We start from the raw sequence: 13,579 nt of genomic DNA, 5'->3' as shown, positions 1-13,579 counted from the left end.
GAATGTACAAGAATTTTTCAGTTACTCTGAATGTTTTTCTTATTCTGTTTATATTGGGATGTTTAAAGGACTACATTTTTCTTCTCATTGAAATCTTTTGTAATGGTAGATTTGCTCATGTTATGCTATAACTTTTATAATTTCCTACTTGGAGTACAAGTTATCTTTTATTTAGATTGCAAAGTCTGTCTTCTCACAGTGCAAGAGAGTAAGTATATCCAATGAACATTTTCATCATTGATAATATAAGATAGTCATTTCCATGCCATCAATTCTTATCAGGCTACCCTGGTTAGTCAAAATTAAGTGTCCAAGTAGAGGTTCCCTGTTCTAACCTTCTGAGATATTAAATTGCCACCAAGACAATTATAAATATTAATCAGGTGCTGTCTTTTTCATGATAAGTCTCCTGGTGAGTTCCTATAATTATTCTGTCTTGGCTCTATGTCAACTTTGTAATCTGTTTTAGGAAACAGTCATTCACTTTAGTTTCCTTTTTATGTGCTAGGTCATTTGTCATCTATCTTTTTTGAAATCATTCATGTTTATCAAAGGTCTTTCATAATAACTTTTATGGAGTTCCACACAAGTATAGAATTTTCTGCTATTTGATGATTTTTTCCATTTTTTTCTATTTCTTTTAGATAAAATAGGATTTTTCACTGCCATACTCCAGTCAAAACTTCCATCCCACAAGTTTCTGGTGGTATCTAGGAAACTATGGGACTTCTTTATGCTAAAATTTTTGATTCAATTTATTCTCTATCTCTCCCTTACCAACATCAGTTCTTGTTTGCAAGTGTTAAGGACCGAATCCTTCATTTTTTCTCATCTGTACAGAGAAATGATAATATTGATCTCAAAATACATTTACGAAGATTAAAGGAGATAATGAGGGTCTAGTGCTCAGCCTGACTCTCTCGATGCACAGGAGAGTTTCTGTAAGGACAGTTCTCTTACCTGTGAAGCCAAGGCTGAATAAGCCATCATTCTCAGGTTTTAGTGATAGGGAAGTTTGCATCATCATACACACAGCGGTGATGACCGATTACCTCCAGTTTTGTTTAATTTGAATTTCTCTGAAACCTGTGCTTATGGGGGCTATGTAGTCATACAAGTTTTCTATGCTTTTAAGAATATAAAATAATAAACTGAACTGAAGGGCTACTCAGAAACATAGATGTAAGAAATGCAAATTCTGTGGGTCAGAAAGTATTTTGAATGAATGTTTAAAACTGTTTGCAAAATTACGGGAATGGTGATTTTATTAATCATAATTCACTGCATTTTATTAGTTTCTAACAAAATTGAACAAACACACACCAAACTCTTTAAAGTTTTCTCAATAAATATCAGATAAGACTTTTGACATTTTCAATACCTTCACCTCATATGTAATTGATATGCATATGTTGGCTGAACACAGATTTCTGAGAATAAAGAAAACTTAATATTTTAATCCCAATAATATTTGAAAGTTTGACCAATGTATTAAAATATTATTCATAGTATATTTTAGCTTTATTTTGTATGATCAAATACTAACAATTGCAAATATGTGTTTTCTTATACCAAAATTAAATATTCTTAACTTTAGATATTGGTGATTCTTGCAAATATAAAATTCTCTTAACATAGAAGTGTGTGAAATGAAGATAACTCAATTTTCCACACAAACTCAGCCATACAATGTGGATAAGATTGTTTTGCATTGAAGAGTAATTTTTAATCTGAATTAGTTAGAAAATTTCTTGCTATCTCTCATTTCCTATGAAAATATAGTTTATATTGGTTGAAACAGATTACATTGATTGAAAGCTTAGTAAATAGTGAACCATAGGAACTATTTTTACCACATAGTTTGTTTCACTGATCTTTTATTATTACCTGATGAATAAAAACAAACGTGCATTCATTCATTCATTTACTCACTCGTTCAACGAACACCTAGAAGATAAGAGTATTATGTTCCATTTAATTTTTTTAATATTAATATGCCTACATTTTTTGTTGTTTCACATTACATGAGAACTCATCCCAAAATACCCCTCTGCCTTTCTATCAAATTACTTTAAATTTGTATAATTAATTTTAGCAAATTAAGAGGTTCTTAAAATGCTTCTATTACAATATTGGCAATTCAGTTTACATTTCTATATTGGTCACATTTTTTGCATTGCACCACCCTTTGAAATATAATAATAATCAAACCACTTTAAATACATCATTTTGTAGGTACTGACAATTTGTTTTATTTATCCAGAAGAAGGGCTTTTAGTTCAAGCGAGCTGACACATTTAAGGCCTCTTTCACTCCATTTAATGGTTGCATCTGACTGGAGCAAGAATGATGGTAAAGATCTTGACCTTGAAACACTGGTTGAATTAGAGGATTCAAGTGGATGATAGAAGTTGTAGCTGGGTTGAAGTGGGGGCCAAACAAGGTGGGGATAAATGCTGCAGGGGGCAAGGGCTGAAATGTTATGTGAGATGGGTGGAAGGGAGCAGTGGTGACTAAATGCAGGGGATGACCTGCTAAGAAAGTGGGGTGTGCAGGGATGATGGTTGGGGTCAAAGGTGAAAATGTGAATGGATTAAAACGCGGCTGGGAGAGAGGATGTAGATGAGCTATAGGGAGATGACCGTTATGAGCATTTATGGAAGCAGAAACAATATGCTGCAGGAATGTGTGGTGGATGGTGGTTATGGAAGCCTGCTGGTGACCTGGAACTGTCTGTACAGTGGAGGCCGAAGAAAAAGCAGCGGGCCCTGCAGCAGGCAAAACTCGAAGATGCTTTGATAGGAGCTGTTTCTGCATATGCTGCTGGGCTTGTAGCTGTAGGAGCTTATATTTATCTATTTCATCAGGAGAAAATGTTATGGGCTGTTGAATTAATGGAGGAGAGAGAGATTTATGACACACTTCTAAGTCATCTGCTGCTTTGTCAGGCTTCTGCATAGTTCTGTCATAGTAAGAGTTTATATTCCCCTCTGTCTGATTCATTTGCATGCTTCCATCCTGTAGGTCTAGATTCATGTCATTCTCTTTGGTCTCCATTGAATCAGTAATACCATTATATCTATTAGATGGAAAAGCACCAGGGAAACCATTTGGTACTGGGTCACAGCTTTGAATAGAAGGTTGGACTTCACTGATTAATGATTTTGGTTGTTCTTTTGTTGTTGGGCTCTTTTTCATGTTTGGTGAGTGAGATTCTGCTACTCCATGAATTATACCTTTAGAAAGATGATTATCACAATCAGTGCCCACTAAAACAGTAAAATCACTTGTCGGGGAACTTTTGACTTTGTTTTTATCAGTAGTTTTTTGCATTGCACTGCCTTTATCCTTTCTTCTGCTTTTGTTTGGTGTGTTTTCAGGCAAAGGCAATGAAGGTCTGTTACAGCCTGGTGGTGTAAATGGAATTACACATTGGATTTGTGAAAGAGTCTCGGATTCATTTTTATAGCTGTTTGATGTGATCTCAAACTGAATTGATTGTTCCTGACATTTCTTGGCTTGTACTCTTTCTAAAAGGCTTTTGGCTGTCAGGGAGGTCCTCTCTCCTTCTATAGGGTTCAACTCTGTGGTATCTGAAGGGCTTCTTGAACAGTTCCTTAGAAGGTAGCTGATATTCCCAGAGTTACATTGCACGGGTTTTACTTTTCCCAGATCACAAATATGAGGGCTGTCCAAAGACTGTTGATTCCTTTTACTTTTGTTTAAGTAATACATTTTCTCTCTTGAGTGAGAGCCCAATCTGCTGTGCTGAAGTCCCTGACAATTAGATGGATTTTCACCGTTTCCAGCACAAGAAACCTGTGAGCTAAAGTCACACTGGGTGATTCTTCTGGATTTTTGCCATGAAAATTGTTGATTTTTGCCCAGTTTATGTTTTTCTCTGCAATGACCATAAGCATGTTTTGAATATTTTTCATTTTTAATTGATTCCCACAATTTGCAGCTCCTTCCTCTTTCGATTTCAGACTGTGGGCAGTCACTCTTTGCTAGCTCATCAGACAAGCAGAGACAACTGTGCTTTCGGCGTTTCCGTTTGTGCCTTTCAACTGAGTTGTGTTCTCGTTTGCAAAAGTAGAGCAAATTACCTCTACCATGTCCACTGGACCCATGATTGGAATAAGAACTTCTCAAGCTGGATGTACTGACATGGGATGTGTCTGAAGGGCTAGAACATCTATTCAGAGACACCTTTGGAGAACTTATCTTGTAATTTGCTCTTCCACATCCAGAAACCCCGCTGGTCATACTGATGTAGTTACTATTCAAAATCACACCGAAATCCTTCCCATGGTCACTGTGATCCCTTACTGTGTAAGGACTAGACTTCCAGGTGAACTGATTCCCTTCTTCAACATCCAGATGAGGATCACAAGAAATCAGTTTATGCTTTTTTGTCCTAGAGATGCAAGGAGAAAAAGATAGGCCCTCGTTTGCATCATTTAGAATTACCCTTTGGCAGCTTTGCCAATGGGCCCTTGAAGATTCTTGAAGTTCATTACCACCATTTTTATTGTTTCCTACACAATTCTTTAGAGAGATATCAAGGTAAGCAGGCACTTCAGGATTTTTCATTTCCAAATCACTTGCATTAAAATTACGTTTACTCATACTGGGCTCAGAATTGTTGCAGCCCAAATTATATTTCCTCTGGAAATTTTCCCAATCTGGATCAGCTATCCTCATCTTTGGTTTCAGAGACCGATTATCTTCTTGGATTAACTTTTGTTGGTCTTTAATTAAACCTGAGACTTGATTCTCCATTGTAGTCTTCATTTCTGAGGGCTCTTTCTGCAATTCTGTTTTTAAATCCTCTGGATCACGGCAATCCTTTGTGTTTCGAGAAAGCTTAAAATCAAAATATAATGGGTTGCAGCCATAAGAGATACAGGGCTCTGTTTTTGTAAAGAGAAGAAGTTCTGTTGGCCATTGGAGAGTGGTATGGCCATCCTTGCTTTTTACGTGGAGAAAAGGCAATGCTTTGGACTTCACATCATGGGGATATGCTTCTCTTATAAAACTTTGTGCATTTCTGCTAACTCTTTCTGTTTTATCTAACGATTTTTCTCTCTTCTCCTTTCTGGACTTGGGATTCAGATAAACTGAACTGCTTTGTTCGCTTGGCTCTATTGATGGAAACTCATCCAGACATTCAAATATCCTGGCATCACTATGCTTGTAAATGTTTGTTGGGCTAGAGGAAACATTGACTTGGCATGAGTGATTAATGTGGTTTTCTGAAGTGTTCTTCAATGTGTTTCTAGTTTCCTTTGCTCTGCTGGAAGGAGTAAAATCTACATCTGAAAGATGAATGTTAGATTTACTGAATGAAGCATGAATGCCAATCGAACTTTCCAGCATTTCATCAACAAAGTCATTCTTGTCTTGCAAAATTTGAGAGTTTATGGAGAGGGTATTGTGTAAAATACTTTCCAGATGGTTTGATGAGATGTTTATATCTTTTTCCTTAGTGAGATGTGTATCTTCATTTGCAAACCTGCAGCACATGCATTTCTCTGCGGTTGATTTTGTTTTGTAGATGGGTGACTTATTACAATCGTGGGTTTCTTCCATGTTCTCACTGAAAACTGATGCTGAAGATTCTAATTTTAGATGCACTTTTTTGGAAAAAGAAAATGACACTCCTGTCCTATGATTTGCATTGCTGAGATCTGAGGATGTTTGTGGTACCCTATTTCCAAACAAACGACGTCGGTCTGTTTGCAACTGGTGTCGATTTGCTGTGGTGGACCGCTGCTTATCGGCAATGCTTCTGGAGAGATTCTTTCCTTTAAGGAGAAGAGCATTCTTCATGCATGTTATCTTTCTACCATTCTTAACTGGGAAAATTCCTTGCTGAAGTTTTTTTTCTGTAGCCTCTTTGGGGGCTTTGTATGCTGGTCCATTTCCAGAAACACTGTAAATAAAACAAATATTTGAATGATTAAGACATCAAATTTGAAATTTTATCTATATATGAACATTTCATAGTGTATGATGATGGGTTCTGATACTATTTTTGAAGTATGTCTATTGCAATATAACAGTTCACTGCATTTATGTAACAGTATCTCTATGTTTTATAGTAGCTATTTCTAAAATGCTTTGCTTAAGTCAGTTTTTTTGAAATTAGCAAAAAGCAATAGCAAGCGAATATCTTATGCTAGTGCTGCTAAAGAAAATAAAGCATTGTATTTATATCACAATATGTCCTCCAGAGACTACTAATTCTTTGGAATATAGATTTAACCTTATTTTGCAAAGAGTTTTCCAATTAGTGCCTTCACTTAAATAGGAGAAGAAAAAAACAGAAATGAAAGTCGCTTCCAAAGAATAAACCTATCTCTTTTATTCACTTTTTTAGTTTAAAGTTCAGTTCAATTCAGTCGCTCAGTCATGTTCGACTCTTTGCGACCCCATGGACTGCAGCAGGCCAGGCTTCCCTGTCCATCACCATCTCCTGGGGCTTCTCAAACTCATGTTCATTGAGTTGGTGATGCCAAGGTCAAGCACTATATAATTTTTGTTTCCTCAGTCTTAAAATCCCTTCATGTTTGTTTTCTTATGAAACAGGGTAATTAGTTCTATCTTTATGACTTGTCACTAATTTGATCAATTCTAAGAAAGTAACACACATTTTTACATGCTACCTCAATGTCTTCAGTTAGTCTGAAATCCTTTTTTAGCTTCTTACTCATCAAAATATTTTCCTTTTATCTTTTTTTGCATATATATGTTTTATCTTTTGACAGATTTTTAAAGATTATTCTTTTGAGCTTGACTACCAATTCAATCAGAAACTAGAAAGGGTGATACATAAAATAGAGGAAACTCTTTAGATTAAAATTTTCTCTAATGTTCTGCGAAACACCTACTACAAAACAAATTTTACTGCAGGGGAAAGCAATACAAATTGCATCATTGTGAGCTGGCTTTGTTTCCCTTTTTCTTGCTTTGAGCTGACTTGCTTTCAGCTTTACTTGTTGGTTTTGAGCTGGCTTTCTTTTTCTTTTTATTTTCCCTCCACAATTTTGGACATGCTTTGTTGGCCTTTTCCTATTTTAGATTTTTACTTCATTTTTATGCAGTCATTTATTGCTTGAGCAAATAGTACTAAAATAACAGATATCTTTTTCACATGCAGCATAAATTCTAATGGGGGAGGAGTCCTTTCCTAGCCTTTGTTCTTACAAATTCTTTCTTATTGCTTTTACTTAACTATTTGATCAACTGCCTTAGAACTCTGGTGTCATGACATTCCTTGTGTTCACCAAATTTTATTGCTTTCCTTCACTGTTGTTATATGTTTAATATTATAGAGACATATTTAATTAGCCTACTTTTATTCATATTGAAACAAATCCACTTGTGTATTTCCATGATTTTATTAATTTCCTTTTTATGTATACATATTTTGTTATGCTTATTTCAAACAATGAACTATGTATATATACATAATTTACATGTATATATTTTATTATACATATACATATACATATACATATACATATACATATACATATGTGAGGCTTCCCTGATAGCTCAGTTGGTAAAGAATCCACCTGCAATACAGGAGACCCCATTTTGATTCCTGGGTTGGGAAGATCTGCTGGAGAAGGGATAGGCTACCCACTCCAGTATTCTTGGGCTTCTCAGTGGCTCAGCTGGTAAAGAATCTGCCTGCAATACAGGAGACTTGGGTTTGATCCCTGGGCTGGGAAGATCCCCTGAAGAAGGGAAAGGTTACCCACTCCAGCATTCTGATCTGGAGAATTCCATGGGCTACAGTCCACGGGATCACAAAGTGTTGGACACGATTGAGCAAATTTCACTTTCACACTCACACGTACATATATGTATATGTATTTTGTTATACTTAATACATACATATAATTATGTGTATATCTCACTTTACCAAGCTATAGTTACAAATTGATTTCTTTTGGTTAATTTTTTCCAGAATTTCTGGGAACTTATAATTCAACTTCTTCAGCTCAGATACATTTTCTTCTCTGATTTATCTGATTATTGCCCTTCCCTATCCTAGTATATTATCCTAGAATTTATACATTAAATTTATTTGCTCTCATGACTATATCCTTTGGTCCTATTACTTATATTAAAACTCTACTTCTTTTAGTCTCTTGTTCTAGTTCAGAAAAAGAATTTGTTTTTAATTTCTATTTTATAGATTCAATATTTTTCAGCATCCAATCTGTTGTTTATTATATCCATATAGATTTTGTTTTACAAACAATAATTTTAGTTACCAGTCTTTAATAATTTCAGACAGCTCTTTTTCCATGAACTAATAATGCCTGTAACTTTAGAGTTGTATCCTTGAATATTGTGGAAAACTAAATTTGGAAAATATTTTAAAGGGTCTGCTCCTTACAGTAACTATTTCATAATGAAAACTTTTCTCTTATTCATCACATTGATCTCCTTTCTTGAATTATTCCATTATGATGTAGATACTGGACTATTTTTTATATTCTCTTTTTCCTTAATAATGGTTTTGCTTATTATTCTGGCATTGTTTCATGCATTTTCTTTCTTTACTTTATGTTAGTCTAAACATTCTTTTCTATATTGCTGTTTCACGTCACCATTTATCTTTCTAATATGTGTAAAAGCTTCTTCCTTTTGTAGTATTCCAAATGTGTTTAAGCTTCTTTGCTCTTATGTGTTACATTCTGCTCTTCTTGTCCTTATTCTGTTCTCACTTTACAATTCAATATACATTTATGATTATATTTTCACAATATTAACATTTCATCCTTATTATTCATATCTATTTCTTATATTTATGATTTAAACTTTTTATCTCATTGCTTTATAAAATTTAATTTCCTATACCTTAAATCTGTTTTTATTACTTTTGAAGATTCTTGTTTTTTATCTTTGTGATATTTTAAATTTTATTATTTAAATTCAAGTTGTTTTTTTTTTTTTAGTTTTTTATTATTTTAGTCTTAAAATCTTTAATTCTTACATGCGTTCCCAAACATGAACCCCCCTCCCACCTCCCTCCCCATAAAATCTCTGTGGGTCATCCCCATGCACCAGCCCCAAGCATGCTGTGTCTTGCGTCAGACATAGACTATGCCTTGTGACATGATTAAAGGTTTAATCTTTGCTGTCATACTCCCATTTACAATTTCACTCTCTCCTCTAGAATAATTTTTAGTTTATTTCTGTATTTTTACCTAATTATTTTTATTTATAATTTTGAAATGACATTAGTTACCCTTTAGTTCTTATTAATGTATTTGTCCATTTCAATAGTTCTCCCAAATCCAATGCTTGATAACTCAACATATGCATAATTTAATTCTCTCCTGGGCAAAAAGTACACTTTTCAAATAGGAAGCAAAGCATATCAAAATAACATGATTTTTTTAAGCAATGTAATTTCCTAATGTTCCACATTATCCAGCTCTTATATAAAGAATGTCATACTCTCAGAAGCAACGGTCACAACTTTTAAAATTTGAAAAAAAATGTCCATATCAAGATACATTAGACTTATACATAGTAGAAATTTATGAACAGAGTGAATCTCTTTCCTCTCCCAACAAGAGAATTAGTTTTACTGAAGAATCATGTGTTGATCTACCTAAGAGGTCGTTAAGGTTGACTGCCCTTTATAAGATTCATTAACATTGTTCTGCTATCTTTTTTTTAAATTAATCTTATTCAAATATTCTTACTACCTGTAAATTCATCTCTCCTCTCCATAGGGTCATGGAAGAATTCTGTTATCTATGTCATCTTACTCAGAAGCCCTCTTTATGAGAACAAAGGACAAAGAAGGGTTATTCAAGAAGTAACACAGATGACTTTTTTCACTTGTTAATTCAGTTGCCAAAATGAAAATAGTTAATAATGCTATGAACAGACCTCCCTTAGGGCAAGTGGGCTACTAATCTGAGAGAACAATTATCTGTAGGGCAGATGGTGGGTAATAGAAAAAAAAAAAAGTAATTTTTCTAGTTCCAAGTTCTGTATCTGGGAAGCTGAACACCTATCATTTCCTAACAATATGATCAGATTGGGACCCAGAGTGCCTAACTACTTTATGGAAGAAAATGCCTAGTTTTGTTTTCATTTAGTTATTAAGATTTCCAAAGGCAGCTCAACCCCAATAGAGTTTATTATTTATTTTAATTTTCAAGACACTTCCTAGATAACTCTGCATACTTAGAACTTTTAAATAAAAGCATCATCGTCATCATTGTCCTCACCATCAAGGCTCCTCTGATCCTTTGTCTGCTTCCAGAAGAAAATAAGGAATGGTGAGGAGAAGCGTAGAAGTGTGACAACTTTCATAATAACAAAGGAATCAAAATCCTGTGCATTAAGACTACTCCTATTTTTATTGTTGTGTGACTTTAAAGAACCTATCTAAAGGGTCTCTCTACAGTGAGACTTGCCCTGCTTTTATAATTTGACTTTTTGTACTTCATAATTAATCATCCAGGATTTAACACATTCCCTCAATTGTCTCCTCCTTCTAAGCCCTGCTTTGACAAGATATACTGTCTGATATCTTACTGACAGTATGTTTGATCTTTATTGTGTTGACAAGTAATAAGTTCAGTACCAGTTATATGTCCTGTTTCTGTGGTTGCATGTGCCCTAAAAATATGCATTTTTGTATTAACCTCACCTCTGGACACATGGTCTTCTAACCTTTATTTTTTTTTCTTTATATCAAATTTCTCACTTATTTTTTAATATTATCTTTTTTACATCTTTATAAGCAAATTAAAAATATTCTAAATAGTGACAAAAATACTTGAGTAGTTGCAAGGTGAATACTAACTGAAACTTAATTCAAAATTGATCCTAAAAAACATTTTCTTAAAAGTAAATATAAGATCTAATATTTTATGCTATTATAATTGAGTCATTCACTCCCAAGTTTACTGTATATTGTTTCTCATTTAAACAGTAGGAGTTTAAATTTTGGCATAGAACTACAAATGTCACAATTCACCAGCTTGCTGTCAGCTACATTAATTAGCTACATTAGTGCTCTACAGTATGATTCATATGAACACAAATCACAATCTGCAAGTGTAATTGAGCTCCAGGTACTAATCTCCTTACTACAAAACATTCAGGAGTTTCGAGCTCATGTAAAACTGCTATTTTTCAGCTACAAGAATGTATCAGTGTAATGCTTGTTACAATTATCAATTTAAATGGCACCATGTGGTAAATTTAACTGCATTAATTACGTCTGGTTTGTCATACAGACAATGATAGTGCCATTTATTCTAGTTTCAGGTGTGTACAGAGGAATGTACAGATTTATTTCCTCTCCTAGAAGATGCATTGTTACTTATGACTTTTTAAAAATTAACATTACAAGACAAAATAACTGTGAAGCACTATAGAGATGCATAAGATACATATAAATCACCTGGATACAATAAATGCCTGTATATTAGAATCATTCTTGGATCATTTCATTAAAGAACACATTAACAATATTAGGCAAGAAAAAACCCAGATGTCAAACTCATTAATTTATAACCCTTTAGCTATTAGGAATATGTACCTTCAGATATATCTGTTGATTGATTATAATTTGTTTACATTGTTTAGAGAACCAAAAAAATATATCATTGAAATTTTCTGAGAAGCTGAAGAGAGTTTTGAACCATCTGAGGCACCTTGAATTCTTACCATTCAGACTGTTGCCTTAACTCAGCCAGCTGATGAAGTCGCTTAAGTGCTTTTTCTTGTTTCTTTTCATCTTTCCATGACTTGGAAGCTACATTTCGAGCAAATTCACGTTGCTTTAATTCTTTCAGTCTCTGTGGACAAAGAAGTAAAACAGAAAGGATGCTATGAATAAGCTTTTCCATCCAAAAGCTTCATTATTAAACTCGGTCCAAGGTACAGAGGTTACTTTCTGGATAGGGAAGCACCTTCTCCATCAATTCTCTTCTCTGCTTCAACATCAACTTAGTTGTCAACTGGGATGTTTATCAAAGCTTGTCACAATCACTACAGAATTGTACTGCAAAGCTGGACCCCAGTCCTTACCAGGACCACCCTGGGTATGTAATTGCAATCATCTCTGAGCCTGTGAAAACATAAGTGGAGGATATTGTGCAATATATGAATGGGTATAAAGGGAGAGAAAGTTATGCAATGCACTTTCTTCCATGCAATGTCACCAGCTCTCTCACTTATAAAACATAACTACTCTTATTCCTGAAAATTGCTGAGATGAAATACACTGGGTAAAATGAGCTTATTTCAGTAAAGAAATCTGTTATTGTGTAAGATTTGCTCTAAATGCAATTCTTAATTCATTTTTTTCTCTCATGGAGATATTTATCCAACTCTGATTTCTATATTGTATCCAGGAGGACAAGAATGGGTCAGGTATTTAAATTCAGGATAGAGGTTTGGCCTACAACTTCTTTTAATTAATCTTGTCTCTAAAAGAGTTGCCTTATGTGAAGACTGAATGCTACTCATTACCTGTTTGGATCACTACTTCAGAATATGGCATTGTGCTTAGTTGCTCAGTTGTGTCCAACTGTTTGCAACCCCATGGAGTATATCCTGCTAGGCTCCTCTGTCCATGGGGATTCTCCAGGCAAGAATACTGCAGTGGGTTGACATGCCCTCCTCCAGGGGATCTTCCCAACCCAGGGATTGAATCCAGATCTCCCACATTGCAGGCAGATTCTTTTACCACGTGAGCCACCAGGGAAGCCTAATGATAATGAACAAATTGAGATACAGCCACAATCAAATGACCATCTTGAAGTTTGGGGCTTAATCCTGATTTAAGAGTATATTTAAAGAGTAGCCTTCTTAACCCATATAAAATGATTTTAAACTGCCTGAAATCTGTGTCATTTAATCTGTGTTTATTTCCCAAATAAAGTATAAAAAGACATTTTCCAGGAAAGGCAAAATAGGCAATTATATTATGGTAGACTATTTCTCACCTACAGAATAAGGACCAAGACCTTTAATGATCATTAGTTTCCTTTTTGAAAGGGAACACGTTCAGAGGAGATTGTAGTCAAATCACTGTTTCCAGGCTAAGCGTTTAAGGAGGGAAACAGAATTCTCTCTCAAAGAAAATATTCTGAGCAGAAAGAGCAAGAGTTTCACAGAACTAGAAACAACCACAGAGAGAAAAGCAGAGTCAACCTAAATTTGGTTTTTGACAAATGCTTCAGGGCCTTTTAAAAAACAGGAGACTTCAAAAAATAAAATTATGGCCCATGTGTTTGTTATCAGGGGAAAAAAAAAGAAAAAGGTTCAACAACTCTCTAGAGCTGATAACCCTCTAGAGCTGTAAGACCTAAACCTTAAAGCCTTGGTCAGAAGATGTGAGAGGCTTATAAAAATCCCCATTTCTCCTTACCCTCCTACTCTCACCTCCTCAGCCCCCATACGCATAATTATCTAGTTACTGGGTTTAGTTATCTTATGAGCAAAGACATTTTGGAAATTGCCCAGCATAATATAAGAGACCACAGAGAATGCAGTTCAACTGAGTGAAAGAGAGACCGTGGCTTCT

At 34.7% G+C, this 13,579-nt stretch overlaps 1 protein-coding gene across 1 annotated transcript in view; it reads right to left on the bottom strand.

Moving 5' to 3' along the window:
- Positions 1-2,227: 2,227 nt before the first annotated feature.
- Positions 2,228-13,579, bottom strand: part of ZNF804B (zinc finger protein 804B) — a 576,957-nt gene continuing 565,605 nt past the window's right edge. Inside the window, exons 3-4 of the mRNA XM_069588178.1 lie at positions 11,716-11,846; positions 2,228-5,935 (exon numbers count right to left, since the gene is read on the bottom strand). Coding sequence (XP_069444279.1) covers positions 2,275-5,935; positions 11,716-11,846 — 3,792 coding nt within the window. The 3' untranslated portion in view covers positions 2,228-2,274. The remainder of the gene's footprint in view (positions 5,936-11,715; positions 11,847-13,579) is intronic.

Source organism: Ovis canadensis, chromosome 4 (genome assembly GCF_042477335.2).
Source record: "Ovis canadensis isolate MfBH-ARS-UI-01 breed Bighorn chromosome 4, ARS-UI_OviCan_v2, whole genome shotgun sequence".
NCBI classification, from domain to species: domain Eukaryota; kingdom Metazoa; phylum Chordata; class Mammalia; order Artiodactyla; family Bovidae; genus Ovis; species Ovis canadensis.
This window is presented reverse-complemented; position numbering and strand designations above follow the sequence as displayed.